This window comes from Otolemur garnettii, unplaced genomic scaffold, assembly GCF_000181295.1.
Source record: "Otolemur garnettii isolate 467f Iridium unplaced genomic scaffold, OtoGar3 scaffold00003, whole genome shotgun sequence".
In the NCBI taxonomy this organism is placed as follows: domain Eukaryota; kingdom Metazoa; phylum Chordata; class Mammalia; order Primates; family Galagidae; genus Otolemur; species Otolemur garnettii.
Window position 1 is genome coordinate 7,254,050 of NW_003852398.1, and position 26,599 is coordinate 7,280,648.

General features: G+C 41.9%; 1 protein-coding gene across 1 annotated transcript in view; it reads right to left on the bottom strand.

Moving 5' to 3' along the window:
- Positions 1-26,599, bottom strand: part of DOCK2 (dedicator of cytokinesis 2) — a 430,752-nt gene that overhangs the window by 273,439 nt on the left and 130,714 nt on the right. The window contains exon 26 of the mRNA XM_023515279.1: positions 2,047-2,195. Coding sequence (XP_023371047.1) covers positions 2,047-2,195 — 149 coding nt within the window. The remainder of the gene's footprint in view (positions 1-2,046; positions 2,196-26,599) is intronic.

Here is a 26,599-nt window from a genome sequence, read left to right on the forward strand (position 1 = left end):
AGTCAGCTATCACCATGAAGAGACTCCAGTCAGCTATCACCATGAAGAGATTCCAGTCAGCTATCACCATGAAGAGACTCCAGTCAGCTATCACCTTGAAAGAGAGTGCTGTACTTGTCAGTGTCACCTTTGAAGCCTCTGGTAAAGCCCCGGAACATTTTGATGAACTCCTCCCCAACTTCTACTAGAGTACCATAGAATTCACCGCATGAGACTTTCTGGGAGATCTCATGTCACAATTTAAATTTCTCCAGCCAACCATCTGATGCTTGGAAACCTGCCACCTCGAATTCCTATGCAAATTTTTTAGCAACTCTTGGCATCATCAGCCTGGAGATTGGGAAGTTAACTATCCTCATTTGTTTGAACCAGCTTAATGTGGCTTAAGTGACTTTGTTTGTTTGGTTTTTTTTTAATGGGAGAAGATTTTTTTTTTATTAAATCATAGCTGTGTACATTAATACTATCATGGGGTACAGAATGCTGTTTCTATGTACAATTTGAAATACTTTCATCCAACTGGTTAACATAGCCTTCATGTCATTTTTTAGTTATTGTGTTAAGACATTTATATTCTACATTTAGAGAGATTCACATGGCTTCACTGACTTTGTAGAGGGAAGTTTTACTCCGTTCCCACTGGAGGTCTCCACTTTCCTTGGCATGTCTCTCCAGCTGCTCATGTTTGTTTTTGGATGTTGCTCACCGTGGTCCGACATCTTTTTTTTTTGGCTGCTGCTTTCTAGAAAATGTAGAAGAGCAACCTTTTCCTTCAATGTCAGCCCTTTGAGTTCTTTCCTTTGGGCCATCATGTCTCAATTAACTGTAAAATTTTTCAGTAATGGTAGGCGTACCTACAATTCAGACCAGTTCTTCATGTTGAAAAATCTTCTACAACATGTTAGCCCTTATCCAACATGTGGTAAAAATAAAACATGAAAAAAGAACTTATATTAAAGAAAAAATAATACACCTAAGGAGCAAAGCCCCTTGTAGGGGTAGAAGCCCTTGGTGTAGAGTGTACTCAAATGGTATGTTATAGAGGGTACAGTGATTTTGTGTGTCACAGTCCAAGTGGTCAAGACACAACTAATGGTGGTAGTCAATATATACAGGTCAGTCTTCCATTGAGTACATGTGTACATGTTTGGTCTATGAAAACTAGGTTAATGTAAGCAGATGGTCAACATAGTTAGTCAACTATGGAGTTTCTACTCTACTTAGAAAAGATTCATTGGTTGTTTGGGTCTACATAGTCCTCTGAAAGCTGTCCCATCCAAGAGCAGAATACCTCCTGAATATCACTCAAGGGCAAGGGGGAATTGCCAATGGAACCTGGGTGAAACCAACAACCTTGACCATCTTCTTCAAATTCTTAAGAATTCTAGGCCTGTATCTCTCCATCTGGCTTATCATCTTATGCAGATTCTGCCCTTTGGAAGCCCTCTACTTACTCCCACTGAGACTTTCTTTTTGGTTCCATCCCTACCCAATCTCTAAATGAAGCCTATAAAATACACGTTGGCCACAGCCATCTCACTACCACCATCCCACTCCATGCCCTATCGTTTGAGTCTAAATTTGGGCAATCTGCTCATCCAGGAAAAGTTTTAATCATAATAACCATCACAGAAGATGACCAGAGAAACACAACCCAAGTACATCAGCTAAGGAAAGAGAGAGACATGAGGGTTTTGTTGGCTGTGTATACATAGAAAACTCCCACTCCAACCTCTGCAAGCCAGGACTTGAGTAAATGGACAAAAAGTAAACGACCTAAATGAGTCATGGCAACATCCATACCTACACCCGGAGAAAGCCTTCCTATCAAGACATATGGTGACAAAATGTTTCACACTTAACTCCATTCCCCAAGCCATCTCTCACAGCAGTGGGGGGGTTAGTCACAGAAAATAGGCCTACTGAGCAAGCCGTTGCCTTTTATCTGTAGACGTCAGCTGGTATTCATCAGCATCAATATTTTAGAATTTAATCAGCTCGGGCCTAGTCTGAGTCCAAGATATCTACGTCATCGGGAGGACTCACCACGTCCTGACAGCTGAGGACCTCGAGGATGCTGTTGAGCAAATCCACACAGTACTTCTTCTCCTGGAGCTGGTGCTGCAGATCATCCTTCTGTTCTAGCAGCTCCTTCAGCTCCTTCGTGATGACAGGAAGCAGAATGTCCCGGCACTCTGGAGTAAAGACAGTTCAGAGGCATGTGGGCTTCCTGGTTTTTTAGTTTTGTTTTTTTTTCTTTCTTTTATATGTATGTAAAATTCCCCATCAAATAAATCATTCGTGAATATATTCTTCTTATTAAAACACTAAAATTTTAAAGATTAGGTTAAGATTTCCTTAGAACATCATTTATAATTCTACTCTCTCCCCTGATCCTTGCTGCCCAGAGGGAATTGGTTATTTTATTTCATAAAATAAAATACTAGTACATTTGTTTGTGTGTGTGTGTGTGTGAGATATGTGTGTGTTATATATGTATTACATACACACAAATATACTAATATAATGTTAACATGAAATATCTAGTGTCATTCTGATTTTGCTTTCCACTTAAGTAAGTCATACTGTGATTATAAACCTTCAAGACCTTTTTCTAGGATTTCACACATGTATCTATCGGTATAAAACATATATAGCGTCATTTTGTTGTGGTTTCCATTTTACAAAAGGGCACCATGCTTATACGTATTACTCTGCATCTTAATTTTTTTTCACTCATCAGTATTTCTTGGAGCACTGTCTATGTTAACACACAAGGACTAACTTAATTGATTTTAACTGGTTTTAGTATTCTCTCTTATGGATGTATTTGTTTATCCAAGCATACCTGTATCAATGCACATTTTCACTGGTTAAAATAGTACAAAAGCAGCAACCTTCTACCTGTATCCTTGTGCACATTACTTTCATTTTAAATACATTAAAACTTTACAGAGAAGGGCATCTCTCTTGACATTGCTGTCTTGGGAAATTTCTAGAAGGTTCTGAAGTCCTACACAGCTTTGTATCTATATTTCCCTTGAAAACAGAAAACCTTGAGGGGCTGAAAGAATATTAATAACAATCCAAAAACACGTCAAGCCATCCCTGCCCAGATGCTACTTGAATTGAGATGTGAGTCATATACACCAATATTTTACTTTAATTCAATCCACCAAATAGATGTTGAACATCTTTGACATGGAAGATACTGCAATTCAGGAGGCACCAAGATAAGATGTGGTTCTTGCCCAGGAGGGACATAAAATCTGACAGAAGCGCTTATAAAAAAAAAAAGAGAGAGAGAGAGAGAGAACCACAACAGAAATTTGAATAAGACAAAGGTAGGAAGAGATAGAGGATCTGTCTTTTTCTGTCAGCCCAACAACTACACTCCCTTCTGCCCAGCACCCTCATTACACTCCAGGAGCCCTCTTGCTATGGGTTATAATCCTAGGGCAGCCATTCCCTACTTTCCTCTGGAAAAGGGCTAGGTACCTGCCCCCAGTTAAGGTGGCCTCCTGAAATCTGAATCTTGAGGGAACATTAATTACTGCAACTGCTGATATTACTACCACACGGTATATCAAGTGCTAGTATTGTGATAGGCACTGTTTTAAGTGTCTTGTATAAATTGTTTCAGTTAATCATCCCGGTGACTCTAGGAGGTAGATACTATTATTTATCCATTTTGCTGATGAGGACATAAAGGGACTTGCCATGTGTATGTACACAGCAGTAAGAGGTAGATCCAGCCATGTGTACACATACACATATGTACACATAAGAAGTAGATCCAGTCTGAGTACAGGACCTGTGCCTTCAACCACTATCTGAAATGTACAGTCTCTCATGGAGCTTGGCTGTCATAACAGAAGTGCCCTCAGGAGGATGTCCATGGGCTCCCCTCTCTCTCCAGCTTCTGGGTCTCTGCTCTCCTATGACTGGCTCCCCAGATTTTCCACTGATTCTAGAAACTATTCCCTAACTTCTGAATACCTCTGTTTCTATTTAAATTTACCAGAGTAGGGTTCTCTTGCTTGCAACCAAAGAATCCAAAGTGGTAGAGTGATAAAATGCAATGAGTTCATCAGAAGGGAAAAATGAGCTCTGGATGGCAGGTTCACAGAGGACTTCGCAGACTGTAATAGAGTTGTGTTCCTTCTCTCAGAGCCCCAATCTCAGTTTTTAATTATATTCTAATTAGTATGCTAAGTGTCCATTCATTGCTTCAAAGTGTAAGCTCCATGAGAGCTAGACTAAAATTCAAGTGCCTAATACAGTACCTAGATCACAGCAGTGAGTCAGTAAATCTTGTTTAAACAAATGGAAGAGGTGACATTTGAGATGGTCCCTGACAAGTGGATAATATTGCCATAGGAAGAATAGTGATTTAGAGAACAGTAGGTGATTTAGAATATACAGATGTAGGGTAAGTGGAATATTTTCTTGTAAGTTGAATAATGGGAGATAACACTTAAAATAAGAGTTCTTAATTGCAATGGAAGACATCAGTTCTATGGAAAGAGAAAATCATAGACAAAAAATTAAATTTTTAATTTAAATTGAATTAAATTAAAATCTTTAATTCAGCTTTGCTTAATATTGTAGATAAAATCATAGGCTACAGGTTCAGTGAGACTTCATGAAATATTTGGACTCAAGAAACTGTTGGCCTAAGGATCTTTGAGAGGACAAGACACTGGATTCGACTTTACCCTTTATTTAGAGAAATAAGTGAGAAGGTTAAAGAATATTTATATACCAATTACTATTTCATTTAAGTTGACTATATATTTAGTCCATATCCTGTCATCATAAAGTTAAATTTTGTCCAGATCTATGTATTTTAAAAAGGTATAACAAAAATTTGTTTTAAATGTTATCTTTAAAAGAACATGACCTTGTGACTTTGAAACATTTTGTTTGTTAGAAATCATACATGCTGGAATGCTTGTTGTAGAATAACTAAGTGGGTTCGTTTGAAGTGGCAAACTCTTCAGCGTTGGAAAACGAATGACCTTGCCAAATTCATGCTACTGAACTTCCCAGTTACGCCGTCACTGGTGTTATCATAATTAACCCCCCCCCCAGAAGAAAAGAATCATACATTTTCTTAAGTTAGATAAAAATTGTAAAGTCTTCCTCTTTGAAAAGTAAAATAAGTAAGAGATTCTAACAAAGGAGATTTAAAGTACAACAAAAAATCTTTTTTGTACACAGTTCTCTGGGCACAACGAAGTCACCAAAAGTGACTTAAGGGGATTTGTGTTATTTTGCGTCACTGCAGTGTATGGGGTGGCTGAAGGAAAGGAAGCCAGAAGGCAGAGACTCATAAAAACACCATCACAGTAACATAAGGGATGGCAATGAGAATCAAGTGCTGGAGATCCCCCCTCCACCCCAGATTCCTAGCTCTGACATGCGTTATCTACCTGTCTCCTGCTGAAGCTCAGGACTTGATAAGACTTAGAAGGTGGTAAGAATCGGATCAGAATGTTCAATTGTCTGAAGTCTAAAATATAAGAGGAAGACAATATCATAAGGCCTAAAGCAGCTTGTGAGTCTCAATATTAAAAATCTTTTAAAACTCTCCCCATCTGCAAAATGAGATCACTAGAATCTCCAGGAAGGAGCTATGTAGAGGCAGATAAAGAGCCAACCCATCCATGCAGCTAATCTTCATCCATTCAGTCTACAGGATTTCATGAGTGCTCACTACGTACAAGCCACTGTTCCAGGGTGGAAGGGAATGACCAGGGTTAACTACCCAGCATAGCAACAGAGAAGCAGACTGAACAGACAGGAAAAAACCTAATGCCTTTACCACTTGGGAATAGCACTCTGTTAGAAGTGGCCTTACAGTGCCCATCGATCCACGAATGGATCAACAAACTGTGGTATATGTACACCATGGAATACTATGCAGCATAAAGAAAGATGGAGACTTTACCTCCTTCATGTTCACATGGATGGAGCTGGAGAATGTTCTTCTTAGCAAAGTATCACAAGAATGAAAGAAAAAGTATCCAACGCACACACCCCTATTATGAAACTAATTTATACCTTTTATATGAAAGCTATAACCTAATAACAGCCTAAGAATACAGGGGGGGGGTGGAGAATAGGTGGAGGGAGGGGGTTAGAGAGGTCACTTCTGAGGTTTATCTTACAAGGGTACAAGTGACTCTTTCTAAGAGTAGAATGTAAACGTTTTAAAATAATAACTAAGAAAATGACATGAAGGCTGTGTTAACCAGTTTGATGGAAGTGTTTCAGATTGTGTGTGAAAACCCCACACTGTACCCCAGAAGTGCATTAATGTACACAGTTACCATTCAATTAAAAAAAAAAAAAGAAGTGGCCTTACAAAATGGAATAACTGAGGTTCATTCTGTTAGTCTTCCAACTGAGATACCTCACATAGATCAGAGATACGAATGCAAAGGAAAAAGCCACGTGGGAGATTTCAGATATTAACGACCTTCTTGGGAAATCACTGGATTTTACAACCTACTTAAAACTGAACTAAACCGGTATTACAGATTCTCCTGGAAAAGTCCAGTAGTGAGTTCTCCACCACTAGAAGAATTCAAGCAGTCGGTAGCTGTCTATGGATGATGCTTAGGTAAATTATCTCAGGTGAAGAGTTGAGGTAAATGATTGCTAAGTCCCATGCAAAATCCCGGGATTCTATAAAATATAGATTCAGAGAAAGTGGCAGGAAGCAGGATGCATTTAGTAGGTGGAAGCCCGTGGGCACTTTGCATTATTCTCAAGGCACTGAGGCTGTGGCAGCTGGAGACTAGGCTACAGATAAATGCTTTATCAATCTGAAAGGCATCAGTTTCACAGTTATCAAAACCAGAATCCCCATAAGACAAAGGTTCACAGTTCTGAGAGTCGGCAAGATGGTCACTGAGGAAGCCATTAATATCACGGCCTGTTTTTCAGAAAGTACTTTGTCTTGTCTTTAACCATGATTTCTCTAGCTCCTCTGTTTGTAGATGAAATAATTTTTCTCATTTGTAATTGGGGCTGTGAAATTGTATTCATTTGCAAAGCTTCAGGAAGCAGCATTTCTAAATTGTAGCTCCATTGTCAAGCAAACAAACACAAATGGTTTCGAAGATCACTATTTCCAACCCTAAATCAATCTTCATGGGCAGAGGTAATGAACACCCAGGCCCTGCAGACTCAGGCTGGGCTCCTGCCCCAGGTATCTGGTGCTGGCAAAGGCTGGGAGGTCTGCCACTAAGAGAGTCCAGATTGTAATTCAGGCCAGCCACAGAGGAATCCGCAGAGCTACTCAACTCTGTATTTTAATCAAAAAGAGTTTCCTTTTGTCCAAGTGACTGCAGAGAGGAGACTGCAGTGTTCTGGGCTCTGCTTTCTCCCTTGCTCAGAAACGTTTTGTCCTATGGCAAGCAGTGTTGCTACCTGAATCCACAGCCCTGGTGAAGCTTATTTTGCCTTATTTTGTGACTTAGGGACACTTCAAATAGAAAAAATCCCTTTCTTTACCTGCTCCTCCCAATATCAGCCCCCGGGAAAGGACAAAATAGAAATTCTTTTCCCAATATGGAAAGCCACTTTGAGGGGTATCAGGCCAAAAATACACGTGTGACCACTGCCGCCACCAACCCAGCTCCCAAGGACCATGTCCGACTTGACTATTGTCCCCATAAGTCTGTTGTTTTCTCCTCTGATCTCTCTGAGTCACACAGTCAACCAGCAAAGTTGGGCACCATCTTTTCCTCTCTTATGCACGATATCCAGCCAGGTATGAAGTTATATACATCCTATGCCCAAGCCAGCTCCCGCCATGTTCTATGCCAAATCTCTGAGCTGATTTCTTCGTTCCAGACGCAGGCAGCTCCTATAGTCAGGAAATTCTCCAGTGGCTTCCTATTGCCCTCAGGTTGTGTTAAGAAACTCTTTGGTAGAGCAGAAGGCCCTCCTGGAGCAAGCCTGCCCTCACCTCTCCACTCTCAGCACTTGGGACGCCTCCCCTCCCTCGCCGTGCTCCAGCCATGAGCACTCCTTCTCTTGATTTTCTTCTGAATTTCTGCACATGTTACTTACTTTTTTTTTTTTTTTTCAGACAGAGCCTCAAGCTGTCCCCTTGGGTAGAGTGCTGTGGCATCACAGCTCACAGCAACCTCCAACTCCTGGGCTCAGGTGAGTCTCCTGCCTCAGCCTCCCAAGTAGCTGGGACCACAGGCACCCGCCACAATGCTCAGCTATTTTTTGGTTCCAGCCATCATTGTTGTTTGGTGGGCCCAGGCTGGATTCCAACCCACCACCACAGGTGTATGTGGCAGGGGCCTTAGCCGCTTGAGCCACAGGCACCGAGCTGACATGTTACTTTCTTTGCCTGGAATGCTCTTGTTTTTCCCTCTTCACTTGACTCTTTCTTGCCTTCTAGCTCTTCACTTAGAGTCAAATCCCCTAGGACAACATTCCTAACACCCCAGCTCTGACTTGGCTGACTCATCTGTGATCCCCAGTACCCAGAATATATTTCTTTTCTTTTCTTTCTTTTTGAGACGGAGTCTCACTACGTCTCCCTTGGTAGAGTGCTGTGGCATCACAGCTCACAGCAACCTCAAACTCTTGGGCTTAAGTGATTCTCTTGCCTCAGCCACCCGAATAGCTGGGGCTATAGGCACCTGCCACAATGCCCAGCTATTTTTTGTTGTTGTTGTTGCAGTTGTCATTGTTGCCTAGCTGGCCCAGGCCAGGTTCAAACCCACCAGCCTAGGTATATGTGGCTCGTGCCGTAACCACTGTGCTACAGGCACCGAGCCCAGAATATATTTCTATAGTACCATTTAGCACACGGCTTAGTCATTGTTTATGTAAGAGGATAACTGGTGAGATTCTTGCTATCAACCCAGACATGAAGCTAAAGCTGAACCTGAGGACAAACGTGCTGATTACCTCACATTCAAAACTCAAACTGTCTCCAATACTTGGATTACAAAATCATCCCTCCAGGTTTTTTGAGCGATACCAGTTTAGTATCAGCCGTACGCCAACCTGTATGCTGTCACCCCAGAACTGAGAGTGGGTCATAAAAGGCCTTTGGATAAAATGCAATGACCAGAAGGAGATGTGAGAGGGAAAACTCAAAGAGTCCCTCAGCATCCCTACGCAGATGAGACTGGCACCGGCAGCTCTGCTGGAGAAAGGTTTGCAGATGGAGGAGCCCAGGTATGCTCTGGTTCCATCATCGGAATGGAGATGTTAGAACATTCTGGAGTGTGGGATACTGTGTTCATCTAGCCCTTGTCTTACTGTTGGGGAAGAGGGTTAGCACAGCACTGTGTTTATATTGGGGGCTCAGTCACGTCCTCAGTGTGGGTACCCATGTCTCAAATCCTGACTGTGGCAGCCTGCCCATGGAATTTCATTTCATTCACAGCCAGCCCCCGACTCTGTCACCAGCACGGGTTAATCGGCTCTTCAATCCTCTTCGATTTTTCACAGACTTCAAGGTGAAATTCATTCAGCTTTGGCCAAGTTCCTATTGACTAAAAGTCGAATTCAGCTCAGCTCACCTCTCCTGGGGGACAGGGAGCCTGAGGTTGTCATGGCCAACCCTGTCCCCCCACTTCAATTAAAACTCCAAACTCTCCTGGGCAAGATTGAGCACTGTAAACCCACTTTTACCCTGCTGGGCTGTTATTCTTCCATTTGGTTTGGGAGCATTTGCAGATGTCAGAGGCCACTTGGATCCACTAGACACAAAGCAGGGCTCCCCAGACACAATTCTAGTCTGACAGTTTGCAATTTCTTCTCACGACCTTCCTCCTCCAGCCAGTATGTCATGAAAAAAAAACTAATTCTGCCCACCGGGAAATCAATACCTACCCACAAAACTTCATATTCCAGATCAGTTTACAAGCCTTTTACAACTCTACTAAAATTTTCCCCTCAATGCTAGAAAATTCCCCTCAATTTTCTTCAGAAGTGCCTCCAGATTCATTTTGCTCACCTCTCTGAAAACACGCCTAATTACAATATCCAGAATCATCACTCACGCCCCCCGCCTGCCTTGACCGTACTGTGTATCTCCTCTTTATGAACCCTGAGGGCCAAAATGTGTCTCCTCAGCTAAACAAACACAAACTATTTAGAGATTTTAGAACTCAGCAACAGTTACAATTCTCTTCAGGTGTCTTAGAAGGGAGGAAATATAATTAGGCAGTAAATCTTTAAGATAAAAAGAAGTACTTCCAGAACTTTTATACTAAATACTTATTTAAAGCCCAAACCAAGCTCTTGGTTTTACCATATATCCCATCAAGGATAAAATGTAATTTTATGGAATTTTGCACCAGGCTTTTTTTGTTGTTGTTGAGACAAGGTCTCTCTCTGATGCCCAGGACAGAGTGCAGTGGTGTCATCAGAGCTCACTGCAACCTCAAATTCCAGGGCTCAAGCAGTCCTCCTTCCTCAGCCTCCTGAGTAGCTGGGACTATAGGAGCCTGCCATGACAACTGCCATGATTAATTTTTCTATTTGTTGAGATGTGACTTTGTTCCTGCTCAGGTTGGTCTCAAACTCCTGACTTCAAGTGATCCTCCTATCTTGGCCTCCCAGAAGGTTGGCATTACAGGTGTGAGCCTCTGCCCCCAGTCTGCCCTGAACTTATAAGTGAGTGCCTATATTAAGCTGGTTTATGCCATTTGAAAGCACGGTGACAGCAGGAAGGGAGAACTGATACATAATTGCTTGAATTTTTTTAAAGGATGTGAATATATTTGTGTTCAGAAAGGTCACACTGGTTATAAATATAATTTGAAAACTCTGATAGTCTTTATGAAATATGTTTATATCCTTAAATATACACATGTTTCAATGTACATATATATACACACACATATATACATAGTCAATGGATACTCACTGTGCCAGGCACTGTTCTCAGGGGTTTTATATTCTAGTGGGGTATTACAAACAATTAAATAAAGGAGGTAATAGCTGTCTTAGGTTCAGTTCTCCACAAGCAAACTCCTAGATGAGGTTTGGACATAGGTGTCTTATTAAGGGGAGTTCCAAAAAAATCTAGAAGAGGGTAGGGAGGCAGAGTCCTGAAGGGAAGGAGGCCCAGCAGGGACAAAAGTCAAGCAAGCCTCACAGAAGGCAGCCTTAGCTCAATCCCACAGGGAGCTCTGGAGGCAGTGTTGACCGCAAGGTGAAGGACCTGGAGTATTAGGCCCAGGGCCCAGACCGTCCCAGACACTTGGGTGTCTCCACTGCGTAACGAATTTGGCTCCTGTAGCCTTAGGGCAGCCTGATGACATGCTGGCTGCCAGGAGTGAAAGCCCCCCAGTGCAGAGGCCTGAGAGCTGATATTATAACAGTGGACACTGGTAAGTACCAGCCAGACAATAAACCAGATGGCATCATAAAGAGTGTAGGACTAGGAAGACCATTTTATACACTTGACTGAGACCTGAAGAGTGAGAAAGGAATAGTAAGAAAAGATGCCAGGGAAGAGCAAAAAACAAAAGGGCATGTAAAGGCCCTGGGGTAGAAATCTGCTTAAACTCTTGGTGTGGAGACAAGTGTGAGCTGGCCTGTAGGAAGTGGGGGAAGTGAAATGGGGGTGAAAACTTGGACAGGAGGGCTGGTCTCATGGGGCTGGGTGGCCATGGTAAGGAGTCTGATCACTGCATAGAGATCAACATTTTTGTTTTGGTTTTTAATAGACTGTGGGTCTGGGCCTAGAGAGGAAGGTAGGAGAACACAGAGGAGGCTTTCTGTGAGGAGGAAGAAGGAGCCTCATATCTATCTACTGAGCCCTTGCTGTCTATCAGATGTTCTCTCTGTGAAGTAGATTGTTATACCTTTTTTTTTTTTTTAACAGATAAGCACACTGATGCTCAGAGAGACTTGGTAACTTGTCTATAATCACACAGTTAGTATGTGGCAGAGCTGACTTAAATGCAGGAAATGTGATTCCACCATCCATGTTCATACCCACAAGCTATCCTGTCTCTTTACTGCAATAGTACGGGAGAGAAAAGATGAAACTCGGTTCATTTGCAGCAGTAGTGACAGAAGTGGATGAACCTGGGTTACAGTGTGGAGGCTGAGCCAATGGGACTTGCTGTTGATGAGATTGCTATGTACATGTGTAAGCAGATGCATTTTTAAGCATTTTAGGGTTTATCAAATTAGTATCTAATCATGGAGACCATTTCATTGCCTCAACTGGCAAATAATGAAAGGCTCTCATCAACATTTCTCTGCCAGTGAGAAGTGGCCAGAGAGACGGGCTATCATCGCACCTTGGGAAAGCCATTAGAACATAACCGATGTGCTCTGAAAGGTACGTGCACCTCTAGTTACCCCACTGCACCTCCCCTGCGACTGCTGACTGGTTTGCTCATTAAAACACAATCCGACTCTGCAGAAAGTGCTTTTAGAAAAATACAGACGCAGTTACGGCCAACTGAGGGGGGACCCAAAGTTTGATTTGCTCCCTAAAGCTTGAGATTGCTTCCATTTGCAAGCCACACCAGATGACTAGAGCTCAAGCTGAGAGAAGACAGTGACTCATCCACCTCCTACCCCTGGCAACGGAAAGAGTAATAAAAAAAGCTTGGGACCAACCAAGTTGCCTCTGCACCAGATCATTCCAGCAATCTTTAAAGGAAGATCCCACCTGACGGTGGTAGCATATACGTGTAGGGTGTAGGCCCAGCTACTCGGGAGGCTGAGGCAGGAGGATTGCTTGAGCCCAGGAGTTCAAGACCAGCCTGGGCAACATAGTGAGAACTTGTCTCTTAAGAAAATAAAGGAAAGTTTCTAGGAAAGCATTTCAAATGCACACAAGAGAAGAAATAAGTCAAATAGTTTTTAAACTATAAAGAGCTGTGTCTCACATCTCCCCACACCATTCAGTAACATCTGGAATTCACATCAATTTATAACCTCTGGAAACCTACTAGAGTGGTCACCCCTCCAGGGCTGTCATCCCTGACCCATGCTGTCTTCTGTACATGTTACACAGAATCCCCTAATCCCTTCAACTCAGGTCCTGTCCCCTTTGAAGAATGACAGAAATCCCTGACTCCACAAATCTCAATCTCTATTTAACCAGAAACTTCTATATATTTAACTCTTTATGAGCTAGTCTATGGGCGCATAGCCAAATAGCATTTTCTCTGCTGTTATAGAATCACTATAACATATATATTTTAATAAGGAGCAGAAATTATTGGGAAGGAAAGAAAGTGAGAGGGCAGAACAATAACTTTAAGACATGTGTAATGTTTGTGGAAGTCATGCTGGGTCCCATGCACTGCACTGAGAAATTATTTAATCCTTCCTTACCCAAATCTATTTTATAGCTTGCATTGTCCCATTTTACAGATGAGAAAATAGGAACTCAGAGCAGTTCACTAGTCTAGGGTCACCTAGCCAGTGTGTCTGCAACAAAGGCACGGTCCAGACACAGATCTGTCTGCCCCCAACACCAGTGCTATTCCAACAGCACTCACTCGGGCTCATGAGTGCAAGGTAATGATCCCCAGATCCCAGATTCTGCAAGCTTGAGAATTTGTTAACTCCCTTACTGGCCTTAAATACAAAATCCAGACTCTGGTTGGTTTGTTTAATGATTGATTGGTGTTTGTTATTGTTTCTATAAGGGTTACAGTCCCAGGAGAGAGAGAAAAAAAATCCCAGTCCAATAGCTTGAGAATTAAAAAAATCACAAGCATTAGTCAATTCAGTGATTCGGCCTTCACACCAGTCACTCACTGCTTCCATGTTTCTATTCAACTGCAGTTGTTCAAGCTTCCGCCTCTCATGGCAGTTGGCTAGCAAACAGCAATCATGATCTTCAGACTGTTCACCACTGTTGTCCTCAGTAGACAGTGGGAGCCTGGAGTGAGATATCCAATCTCAATCAAGTCATGTCCCCTGCAGTTCCCAGAGCCAGGCCTGCCACACGGTAGGATCCTAATAAGTGTTAGATGAATTAATGATCATCTGCTTACACTTGGGGCATCTGGCAGAATCAGACCGCTGTTTAGCACTGGGTTGTGTCAATATCATTATTCTGTGCTTCCTTGAGGAAATCACGTGGTGGTCCCTGGGGGCTGAAGTTATGAGGAAGTGAGGAGAGCTCCGGGTTAAAGGTTGGGAGACCTAGATTTGGGAGACCCATCCTTACCACTGCCGAGCTGTGTAACCCTGGAGAAATCATTTCACTTGTCTTCCGCCAAAACATGGGGCTTAGAATGCCTCTTTCATACCAAGATCAAAATAAACCATGATACAAATTCAATTCCTGTTATTACATGTAATGAGACATTGGGATTATGCCTAAGAAGTTTTTGAGTCCAAAGCAGAGCATGTTGAACCTTCAGCTTCCTTCAGCTGTAGCTCACTTATTAAAATATACTTTACAAAACACCTGATACAGACAAGCGGGAATGAAATGGACTTGAAGCTATTATCTGCACCATTCAAACAAAGCACACTTTTGTCTGAACACTAAACTCAGAGAATTGAGTGCAAAGAGGTGGGTATAAATTGAAATAATTGAGATAGAGGCCTCGGATTTTCCTTTTCTCTTTTGTACGTGGAGAGAGTAAATGAGGGCTCACGCAAGCTTCCTCTGAACGTCCTTGTACATTTCTGTTTGCAACTTAGAATAATAATGCCACTTACTGACAGTCCTCAAACCGCACACGCACAATTCCGTATTGCTACCATCACAAAACTTACAGATACCGAAAAGAACAAAAGCCAACAGCAATGTTTTGGATCAATATGAGCAGCTAGCATTCCATTTCTGGGAAAAGCGTGCACTAAAAGCTTCTTGTTTACATTTTAAGGCTAACAGAGGGGCCCTTCATTTCAGAGAATTAAATGAGAAAATTCTCCTGGATTCAAGCATTAGCAAAATGGAATGGTTGCCTCATTATTTCCCCTCATCATCTGACTCTCTCCTTCCCTCACCTTCCCCACGTCAGAAGAGGAAGCTGGGGCTTCTCTCATTTACAGCTCCTCACACCCCAAACCTGGTGTTGTTTATTACAAAAGGAAAACCAAGAATTGTAACGTATCACAGACAAGCTGAAGAACTGGAAGCAAACTTCAAAGAGGAAGGGGGAAAAAAAAACCCACTGCCATTTTTCTCTCTATAAATAAAAATGGAAATGGGAAGAATTTATCTTCTGGCCTGGTTTTCTTTTCTGGAAGCATTTAGCTATAAAGGTGGAGAGCAGGCACGGCCTTGAGGGACAGGGGCTCTGGCCTGCTTTATTTCTCCATTTGTGCAAAAGAGCTAGTGGGAGTCCTTCCCTGGAAGGCCCAAAGAGCGAAGAGCGATTTAAGAAATGAATCATGCTCTTAGGCCCAATATTTAAATAAGAGGATCAAAGAAATTTTGCTCAGACTCTGCAGCAGTGGAAGAGGAACTAGGGAAAGTATGAATAAAAAAGGAAGTAAAGAGAATAAATATCAAAGACATATAATGAGCTCTTCCTACAAAAGGAGAACAATATATGGTTCTTTCCCTTGGAAGGGTCCAAGGATACCAAAAAGAACCAGTCAATTGACAGGAATAGTATAAAAAATACATACAATGAAACTTAACTGCGTTTCCAATTATGTTTGGTCCCTGCCAGTGAATCTCAAATTGGACACCGACTAAATTGATATTCATGTTTTATTTGGGGGATTACTTATTCATCTGTTTATTATTGGTTATATGTATTTCTTTACACGCTACCTTCATCCAAAAAGAATGAGAGAAGAAAGATGACACACCAATGTTAAAGACGACAGCAGAGCTCCAGTCGCTCTCTTTGGGGGCCATAAAGGAAACAATCCAAGTTCTAGAGTTTGTTGATCATTTAGGTACAAATACCTGCAATTCTCTGCAAGAACCACAGCTTTTTTCTGGCACCAAAATGAAATTTTTCATATTGAGCTTTAATGTTTATATTCTACATTAGGACTAATAGTAATTAGCTGCTTTTGACATGGAATTGTGAAATTTTAGCTCTGGAAAGAATTAGAGAAAAGCTAATGGGTTCAACTCATTTGACTATGTTACATGCACGTGTGAAAAAAAATTCAAGGGAGGAGACTGCAGGCCTGCATGCTTGTCCCTACATGGCACTTTCCATTGATTTATTCATGGGAACAAACATGTGTCATATGTCTGCCAAAAGTCAAACATCAGACGTGGCACCGGGGTGCACAGGACTGGGGTGCAGGAGATAAACAGAGAAGAAAGAGACCAGATTCGAGCATACAGGAACAAGATACAAAGGCCTTAGTGACTGACTGAACGTGAAAAATGAGGCGCAAGATTTGAGAGCTAGCTCTCAATTTCTGGCAGAAAAATCATGAAAGAGGAGAAGGAATAAAATAAACACGGTTTCGGAAATGCTGAGTCTGAGTACCTACCTGTAAGACATCCAAATGGAGATGTCAAAGGAGTAGTTGGCTAACTGCGTCTGGAAATGATCTAGGACAAATGGGGGGGGGGTGGCTGCCTCCTTCAGAAGAGAATTTACAGTGGGAAGTTACAAAGGCATTTAGCAAGTGCGGCGTCTTCATTTTATCGGGTGGTAAACGTGAAGATCGCGATGAAACAGAAGGAAGGGAAAGGAGGAGGAGAGACAAAGGAAGAAGATGAGAAAAAAGAAGAAGAAAACAAGCAGGAAAAGGAAAGGAAACAGCAGGTGGAGAGAGAGAAGGAAGACGAGGAGAAAGAGATAGAGAAAAGTAAAGGCAGGGAAGAGAAAACAGTAAAAACCGGGGCTCACACGGCCCAGGGAGGACGAATGCACAGGGGAAGCTGGGACCGGGGAGTCTAAATAGAACTCAGAACCAGGAGGAATCGTTTCTTCTTTCCTTCATTCCTTCCTTCCTTCCTTCCTTCCTTCCTTTCTTTTTCTTTCTTTCTTTCTTTCACCAAATTATAAACACATAGATGATGTATACATTAATGCATTTATGGGGTACATTGTGCTGATTTCATGTAGAATTGGGAATGCTTACATCACACTGGTTAAGATATACCTCATCTTGTTTACTTAGTTATTGTGTTAAGACATTTATATTCTATACTAATGGATTCAACTATGCACCGTTGGTGTGATCCCACCATTCACCCTCCCTCGATCTGACCTCCCCCTCCCCTCCCAGCACCCCCTCCTCCCTCCTTCATCTTGGGCCATAGTTGTGATCTATTCTTCATATGAAAGTTCGAGTGATTGTAAATTTGTTTCATAACAGTACTGAGTACATGGGATGTTTTTTCTTCCATTCTTGAGATACTTTATTAAAGATACGTTTTAGCTCCATCCATGTAAACATAAAAGAGGTAAAGTCTCCATGGTGCACATATACCACAATTTATTAATCCATTTATGGGTCGATGGGCACTTGGGCTTCTTCCATGACTTGGCTATTATGAACTGAGCTGCAATGAACAGTCTGGTGCAAATATCTTTGTTATAAAGTGACTTTTGGTCTTTGGATATATACCTAGTAGAGAAATTGCAGGATCAAACAGCAGGTCTACTTTTAGATCCCTGAGTATTCTCCATACTTCTTTCCAAAAGGGACTTATTAGCTTGCACTCGGCCCACCAGCAGTGCAGAAGTGTTCCCTTTTCTCCACATCCATGCCAACATCTGTAGTTGTGGGATTTTGCTATGTGAGCCACTCTTACAGGAATTAGATGACATCTCAAAGTGGTTTTGATTTGCATTTCTCTGATGATTAAAGATGATGAGCATTTTTTTTCATGTGTCAGGAGGGATTTTTTCACTTGGCATTTTTAGACCATCATAAGACAAGGGCTTAGATAGAGCCCAGAGGTAGTTAAACAGCCCAAACAGCCACCCACCCTGGTGATCCAATCAGTAAGTTTGTCCACACTGCCACCTCTCCAAGTAACGCAGTCAGGTGGGAGGAAGGGAGCAACAGTCGGTGACTATTCTAGATCACCAAGGATGTGCCTGCCCATTGCAGGTGGGGACGGAATGGCCTTTTCCCTCCAGGACTCTCTGTTGGGCTGCCACACACAGCCTACCAGCCTGAGAGAAGGTGGAATGAATGACAAAGTGGAGTGTGAATGGGAAGAAGGCAAAGAAATGTCAGCCCTGGAGAAGGCTCCATTCCCATCTCTGCAGCACTTAAAGAATGAACTGGCCACAGGAGTGCTGTGGAGTGTGAAGTTAAGAGCATGGGGTCTCAGTGACTGCGTGATCTTGTACACATCACTGAACCACCCGTCTCTCTCTCTGTTCCTTTGTCTACCAAGTAGAGAGAGTAACAGCACCTCTCTATGTAGGAATGAAATAAGATAATATACCTAAAGCACTTGGAACAGCTCACCTGGCTTGCAGTAAACACTAGGAAAGTGTAAGCTACTTTTAAAATATTTATATCTAACTTTATGGGTGATGGAAATACGTTACATCGTGGTATGTGTGGCAGTTACATGGATGTTCATATGTAAAAAATTTGCAAACTGTATACTTAAGGTGTTTGCATAATGCTATGGGCAAATTGCACTAAAATTAATATATGCATTTAATCGCATACAAAATATAACTTTATGCATATGAAACTATGAGGTATACATTATTATTTTCTCTATTTAATAGGTGTACACAGTGAGGCTTGAGGAAGTCAAATACATTGCCTGGGGTGTTGAACCCAGACTTACACACCAGAATTTGGGCTCCAGAACCTGTGCTCTTAAAGGCTGGGCTGGGTGGGTTCCTATGCCAGCTGGGCCTTGGTCCTCAACAGGGAATAAGAGCAAACAGCTGCCCAAAGATGCTGACCCCAACTCTTCCTGGAGATCTCCTGTCATCAAAAGAGAGCAGGTCTTCCCTCATCTCTCCCAGTCTTTCTCCCTCCTTCTCTAACCTCTTCTCATCTCAGTCCAGTTCCATTGTCTCATTAACTATTGAAACCAAGATCCCTGCCCAGCAGCAACCTGGCTGGTGATGAAGTGCACACATCCTGGCAGGGAAACACCCAGCAGAGGACCAACAGTGCTTAAGGACTAGAGGGAAGTTCCCAAATTCCTCCGGGGCCAAAGAGGCCTGGCCACTTGCTCAGGTGTGCCCCCTCTAAGGATGCACTTGCCAAGACAAAGCACGTCAGCCAAAGAGGAGTGAGTGATCATAATTTATGAGGTGCTGGAGGAATTAATTTTGTATGCCTCCTCCATTAGCAGTGTGTCTGAATTAACTTTAATATGCAAGTTATCATGTTAATCTTGGATACTAAAAAAGAATGTATCATCATTAACCTTCCTAGCCCTGAATTTAGCAATGCAGTCTTTTTATTAGTGGTAATAGAAGCTGCATTATTTCTTGGCATCTGAGTACTCCACCTATCTGTATGCAGTTCTACCAGTCACTTTGTAAAATCTCTGCTGATTCAGAAGCCCATTTTTCAAGCATTTGACTCTAACTGCCCATAAGTCATCAGAATTTGATTCCACCTTCCCCCTTTTTTTTCTTTTTTCAGTTTCCTCTAAATGAGAATAAATTTTCCACTGAAGGAGACTTTTACAAAATATATGTAATGGCCAGTGGAAGAAGGTCCACAGGAAACAGGGGCAGGGATGAGTTCTCTACAGTGGGTATCAGAGACAAGCTCAGGCTAGGCAGGCAGGTACTGGTTTTCAGAGCTCCCCGGATAACTAAATCACAGCTAAGAAGGAGCTTCTGCTTCAGGGAGCAGGAAAACAAATTAGACAACACTGGAAGATTTGCTGTTAAACATAATGGGAAAATCACCCAAACAGCACAAGCTAATACATCTTTCTTTCCAAGGATTCACGTGGTATAGGTAAATTCTAGACAAAAGAAATATGCAGAAAGTTCTATACCCCATTTTGATGAATAACTTTAATATTCCCAGCCCATTTATTCCATGCATGCTAATTTTAAAATGTGATAATAGCAGGAAAATGTTTGATAAATTGCATTTTGCCATCTTTTTCTTCTATTTACACCCTCTAATTGAATAGCAAGATAATCAGATGTTAGAGAACTTCTTCAAAAGGGAAAAAAAGGCAAGAATAAGGCCTAAAGAATCGTAAAATGGAGTCTCTGGAAAATAAAACTAGCTCTGTTTTCAACAAATGCAACAGCATACAGTTTATAATTTAAAATGTAAACAAAAATACCTACCCACTGAAACTAAACTGGCTGCCAATCTAACTTTTGGTTTGTGGGAACGCACCAATAATGAGACTGTTGACATATGATTTCATCTCTGGTATTTGTGTAGTTTATAATGTTCTCCTTTTAGATCTAAAAATTGTTTTCCTGGCTATTACATAAAAAGAGACATGCTATGAATAAGAAAGAAACTGGGATTTAGCTGTGTCTACCTTCAAAGAGCTTAGAACATCCTAAAGGGCAGAATCAAATAAAGTATTTCCTAAGCTTTAGTTAATCATCTTGTCTAACAGAACACCCACCATACACTCCTCATAATTCACAAGCTGGACTATTGTTTACTTAATATTTTCCATAAAATTCATGTTCATCTGCTTGCATTTATTTTTATAGAAAACTTTGCTGCCTCAAATGGAAAACCAGTGTCATTGGCCATAAACAGAAGGTAACGATAATAATTAATACAATGAAAAGAAAACTTTTTTATTAAATTCTGAGAGGAGCTTATGCCTGAGGTCTGTTCCCTCTTCTTTTTTTGCAATTTTTTTGGCCAGAGCTGGGTTTGAAACCACCATCTCTGGTATATGGGGTCGATGCCCTACTCCTTGAGCCACAGGCACCACCAAGATCTGTTCCCTCTTTATTATCAAAGGAGATTAGTAGAGAAAGAGTGAAGACAAAATAGCAACAGTATACAATCCTGGGCATAATCAGAGACTGAAAGGGAGTTGAAAGTAAATGAATGATCTTCACGTCTGTGATACTGTGTGTGAAGCTATGAATGAATGATCTTCACGTCTGTGATACTGTGTATAAAGCTGTGAATGAATGGTCTTCACGTCTGTGATACTGTGTCTGAAGCTATGAATGATCTTCACATCTGTGATACTGTGTATGAATCTATGAATGAATGATCTTCACGTCTGTGATACTGTGTCTGAAGCTATGAATGAATGATCTTCACATCTGTGATACTGTGTCTGAAGCTGTGGATGAATGATCTTCACATCTGTGATACTGTGTCTGAAGCTGTGAATGAATGATCTTCACGTCTGTGATACTGTGTGTGAAGCTATGAATGAATGATCTTCACGTCTGTGATACTGTGTGTGAAGCTGTGAATGAATGATCTTCACGTCTGTGATACTGTGTATGAAGCTGAAAGCAGCCTGCAAGATGGCATCTGAGAAGCTGAGCTGAAGCAGTATAGCTGACCTGGTCTGCTCAGCCTTCCCCACATACCTGCCATGATCATCTAATTAAGGTTTCAGCATGATCATGAGGATGTCAACCTCAGGAGACTTAAGAAGCAGTCACACATAGACAATAGGTGTTGTGATATTGGTAGACTAAAGGTTACTTTGATAATGTGACGATGTTTCCTTTGATGATTCTCTTAGATAGTTTGTCAAAGTGAAAATTACCATTCTGTTGCTTAAACATTTTATGTTGTTAAAATGAAGACTATGTTGATGTTATTTCCTATCAAATAAAGTTAAAATTTTCTAGGTTTTTTTCCTTGTATTTCATTATAAAAATTACTAGAATTATAACTGAGGCAGACCAGAATTGAGAGGCTACTCTTGCTGTTCTCTAGAATTGCTTCAGATAATAGAGCTAGTTGGACCTGATCCCAGTTTCTGTATGTTGGGAGGACAGTGACAGCCAGCCAGACTCTTCTTCATCGAATAACACCTATAGTACTCTATGGGTACACACCTGAAAAGTATCCCTCCCACTAAGCAAAACCATGGTGTACATTGTGATACAGTCTCACAGTTTGAGAAACACAAGTGAAAAGAAAGAAATCAAAATGGGATTTCTGGCCTCTGATCCCAAATCTGCCACTAACTTGTGGTCTGACCTTGGGAAGGTCATGGCTCCTCTTTGGACCACAGTTTCTTCAGCTGTAAAATGAGGATGGATTAGGCAATTTCTCCAAGAAGTCATTCTGCTTTACCTGTCTTTGTTTTTTGAAATTTTCTAGCATATTCAAAAATATCTGCTCGTCATCTAAAGTGTGTGGTTATTAATAGCATTTACACTGTTATCTGAAAGTCTCACTAGGAAGAAATAGTAAAGGTTTAGAAAGATCAGCTATGTGGGGGCCAAAGAACCTTTTGAAGCTGTTGTGTTGAAAAAAATCAATGAAATTGACTGCAATCCACACACAACGGAAACTGACTGCCCAAAATATATACCTGTGCTTCGCTGAGCTTGGAAGCCAGTGGCAAAGTCACTGCTTTAAATTGGTCTTATAAACCATCGGCTCTTCACCTGCCTGTGCTAAACAGTCATTTATGCCAGTTGAGTGAAACAGGGTGTTGATTGCCAACTAGTCCGTTTGTCTCCACCCTTCCTAGGAGAGATGTAGCTCGTGATGGGAGAAAAGCAACCAAACAGATCACTAGCTAAAACTTCACTAAGTACTACAAGCTGGCTTAGTCGCAAGATCTAGCAGAGTTAAGCAAGCTTCCCTATCCATATAATAGCAACAACCACCTACTTTATCAGGTTTCTATAAGAAATTATAAAAGTGGGGCAGCGCCTGTGTCTCAAAGGAGTAGGGCGCTGGCCCCATGTACTGGAGGTGGTGGGTTCAAACCCGGCCCCGGTCAAAAACTGCAGAAAAAAAAAAAAAAGAAAGAAATTATAAACGTAACTATTATTATAATTGTTGTTCTATACACGTGTATCCTCTTTCTCACGCAATTTTTTTTCCTGTCTTGCTATTCTGAAAAAGCTAGTTCAAGCAACATTTTATTTCTAATGCTCTGCATTGGCTCCATGTTTGAACTGATAATAATAAAAATGAGCAGAATAATTATAAATGAATAATTCAAATGGAAAGAATACTCATACTAATTTTCAGCTATCATTGATGGAGCATTCATTACCACCCAGGGACTGTGCTAAGCCTTATTTCCTTTAATAGTCACATTCAGCCCCGTTATCCACATTTTACAGATCAAGAAAGCAAGAACTAAAGACGTGACGTGACTTTTCCAAAAGCACCGATGGACACAACTCAGAGGTTATGAAACAAAAGGAAAAACCCCTAAGTGCCTCTGCAGAACTCAGGTCTTTGGTAAGGACTTCATCCGAGAAACCCTCCCTGTACATTTGAGGCTCAACTTAAGATCACAAAAAAAATAAAAAATCAGAGGTTATTAAAGAGTATTTCTGATTCCTGAAACTCCTTGGTGCTTCTCGTATGTTTGTTTTGGGAGGTTTTACATAGCAAGAAAGACTCCAACCTCTAGCTCCCCTCTCCTCTGGCACTGTGCTTGTGTCTCCACTATAAAATATTCATTCTGCATTATAATAAAGAGCTTCTCACTTTGCAGATAAAAGCAGTCTCCTGGAGGGCATCGCCATATTCTTGTCACCTTTGTATTTTCTAAATGACCGCATACTAGTTTGTTTATGCCAGAGAATCAATAAACATTTATTGAATTGGAAAATACGTAGTAAATAGTGCTTCCCTTCATCAAAAAGGTGGCTCCATCTGTCACATGTGGAATTGGACATATCAGAGAGAGCGTAAAAGATGAAGGTCTTGAGGAGAAAGAAAAGACTTAATCAGAAAATTTAGGGGTCATGAGCACCAGATGGCATTCCCCGAGGTGAGAACAGAGAGCGCAAAGCTGAAACTCAGTTGAGAACCCAAGCTCTGAGTAGATGTTGAATAACCTGAATTTCTCCAAGGCAATTAAGTAGTCCTCCTCTCTCTGAACCCCTCATTTCTGACCCTCGGACCTAGAAATAAGGACCCAGAGTCTTGCAACTATGCAGCAGGGCATTCTGAGGCTGTCCCTTTCCCAGGGTCCACAAAAACAAACAAAACCCCAAAACTAATGGAGGGCTGCCCAGGGCTGTCCCCTCAGTTGGCAAGAGAGGGAGGAGTAAATGGCCACCTTTGGGCTTGTAGAGCCAAAAGCTGCAAGGGCCTGGCCACAAGAAAGGAGTGTGGACACCTTAGTTACAAGAGTACCAAAGAGCCCCATCTCCTGCTTGTCCCTCCTAAGCCCCAGGGCCAGTTTCTTGATGTACACAGCTGAGCTCTCTGATAAATCAGAAAAGGCAAAAACACATATTACACTCAGGGAGTTATTTTCTCCTTTTCCTGCTGAACTGTAGTATAAGCCCTTCAGCTGCTTGCAGACAGGTCCCACCACCTATCAAGATTTGCGACTCACTGTAGCCCCTGAACCGCCACAAATTTTCCTGAGAGGTAACTGGGACCTGCTTGATTTCTCAGCACCAGTTTTGAACAGACAGCAGAATGCTGTGGCCAGCCTCCTGTTACCTGGATCGTAATTGATTTTAAAACCTGCCACTGCAACCAGAGACAGAGCCCAGAATCCTCATAAACTAACAAACAAAACAAAGCTCACTGCTGCAGATGTAGGTTCTGGGAAATCTGGGACAGTGGCAGGGGCAAGCCTGATGCAAATCTGGTTTTTAAGACCCACACAGACATTTGCATGGAGAGAAATATCCACCCCAAAGTGGGGCAATCTTGTCCCAACTGCCGGCCCTTTCCAGGGGGAACCAAAGACTGATGGAGACCCTGGTCTCATGCCAGGAAACAGAGACCTGGCCCGAACAGACCTCTCTGTGACACACCATGGATTCACACACTGCAGCCTATGTGGACAATTGCCCGGATACCTCTGAGCACAGTGAGTCCTTCACTGTCTTTCGTGTCAGGCTGACACCGGTGGCCTCAAAACCCTCGGATAACAAAATGCTTTTTAAGCAGTTTGAATAGTATTTGAAGCTGCTACCTTTTTTTCTATGCTGTCCTGGCAACACAGACTTGCTGACTACCAGAGATGGACAGGATCTTAGAGACCTAACTCTTTGACCATACAAATGAGGAACGGTACCCAGAGAGGTTAAGTGGTTTGTCCAAGGTCACACAGCTTGTTAGTAGTTTTCCTGGACTACAGTTTAAAATCCATTAACTTTTAGTACAGCAACCCCTTGAATAACATTGCTCCCTTCATCACTATTTTGTTATAATGTAGATGAGAAAAAAAAAATTGCCCCCCCCACCCCGCCCATTGCAGTGTGGATGCTCTCTCCATGTTTGGAGGGACCAGTGTCCTCCCACACCCCAAAGCCGTGCAGGTTAGATTCGATAGCAAGTCTACATTGTCCCAGTGTGACTGTGTGTATTGAGTGTGCCCTGCGATGGGGTGCTATCCTATCCAGGGTTGGCTCCTGCCTGGTGACCTCAGCTGCCAGGCTGGGCTCTGGCCACCTGTGACCTTGAACTGGAATAAGTAATTAAATAATTATCTAACTTGTTTAATCTTTCCTAAATGTACCTATAGCTCACACTTATTTCGATGTTTAATGCTAGAAGTGTTTGGGGTCTTTATTTAGAAGTCTGGGGATGCTTCCGGAAATATGTTGTTAACTCTTATCTATGTCAATTAGCTCTGGTTGAGTTGACTTCATCGTACATTGCTTCACCTAAAGTCGCAGTTTCCAAGAACTTATCGATGACATTAAGTAAGGACTTACTACACAGTGTTTTCTCCAATAGATGTTAACTTCCTTCAACTAAGGCCATTGTTCCTCTGTCCTTGAAACTCTTACTTAGCACATCCTCGGGGCCAGTTATTGGGAGGACAAGGAAAACACACAGTCTCTGCCTGGAGTCAGGAAGCCAGTGTTACACGAGTACAGGGAAAAATCTCTGAGAAGCATGAGAAGGAGGAGAGAGCCCCTTAGACCCTATGTGGATTCTCATTGCATTTATTTGGCTTATAAAGAATCAGATGTGAACAGGGAGAAAATGCCTACCAGCCTAGAAGCTGCCTGCATACCAGGCCAAGAGGTACTGCACTGGGGGCCAAATTCTCTTACCAGGGGAAGAAAAGTTGACACCGTTCTCATCCATTTTGGGGAGCCCACAAAGTTTTCGTTAGGGAAAGATGTGTTAGAATGACTCACCTCCCATTAAACACACATGTGCACACACACTTTCACTGAAGGGCGGACCTAAAATCTAAAAGCCTAATGAAACCAATTTACAATCACTCACACTTTCATATGAAGAATAGATTACAACTATGGCCAAAGATGAAGGAGGGAGGAGGGGGGAATGGAAGGGGAAGAGGAAGGTCAGACTGAGGGAGGGGGAATGGTGGGATCACACCTATGGTGCATATTGCAAGGGTACATGTTGGATCTGTTAGTATAGAGTATAAATGTCTTAACACAATAATTAAGTAAATGAGATGAGGTACATCTTAACCAGTGTGATGTAAGCGTTCCTAATTCTATATGAAATCAGCACACTGTACCCCATAAATGCATTAATGTGTACATGATCTATGTGTTTATGATTTAATAAAAAAAAATTTTAAGAAGCCTAGTTAGAGCTGACTCTG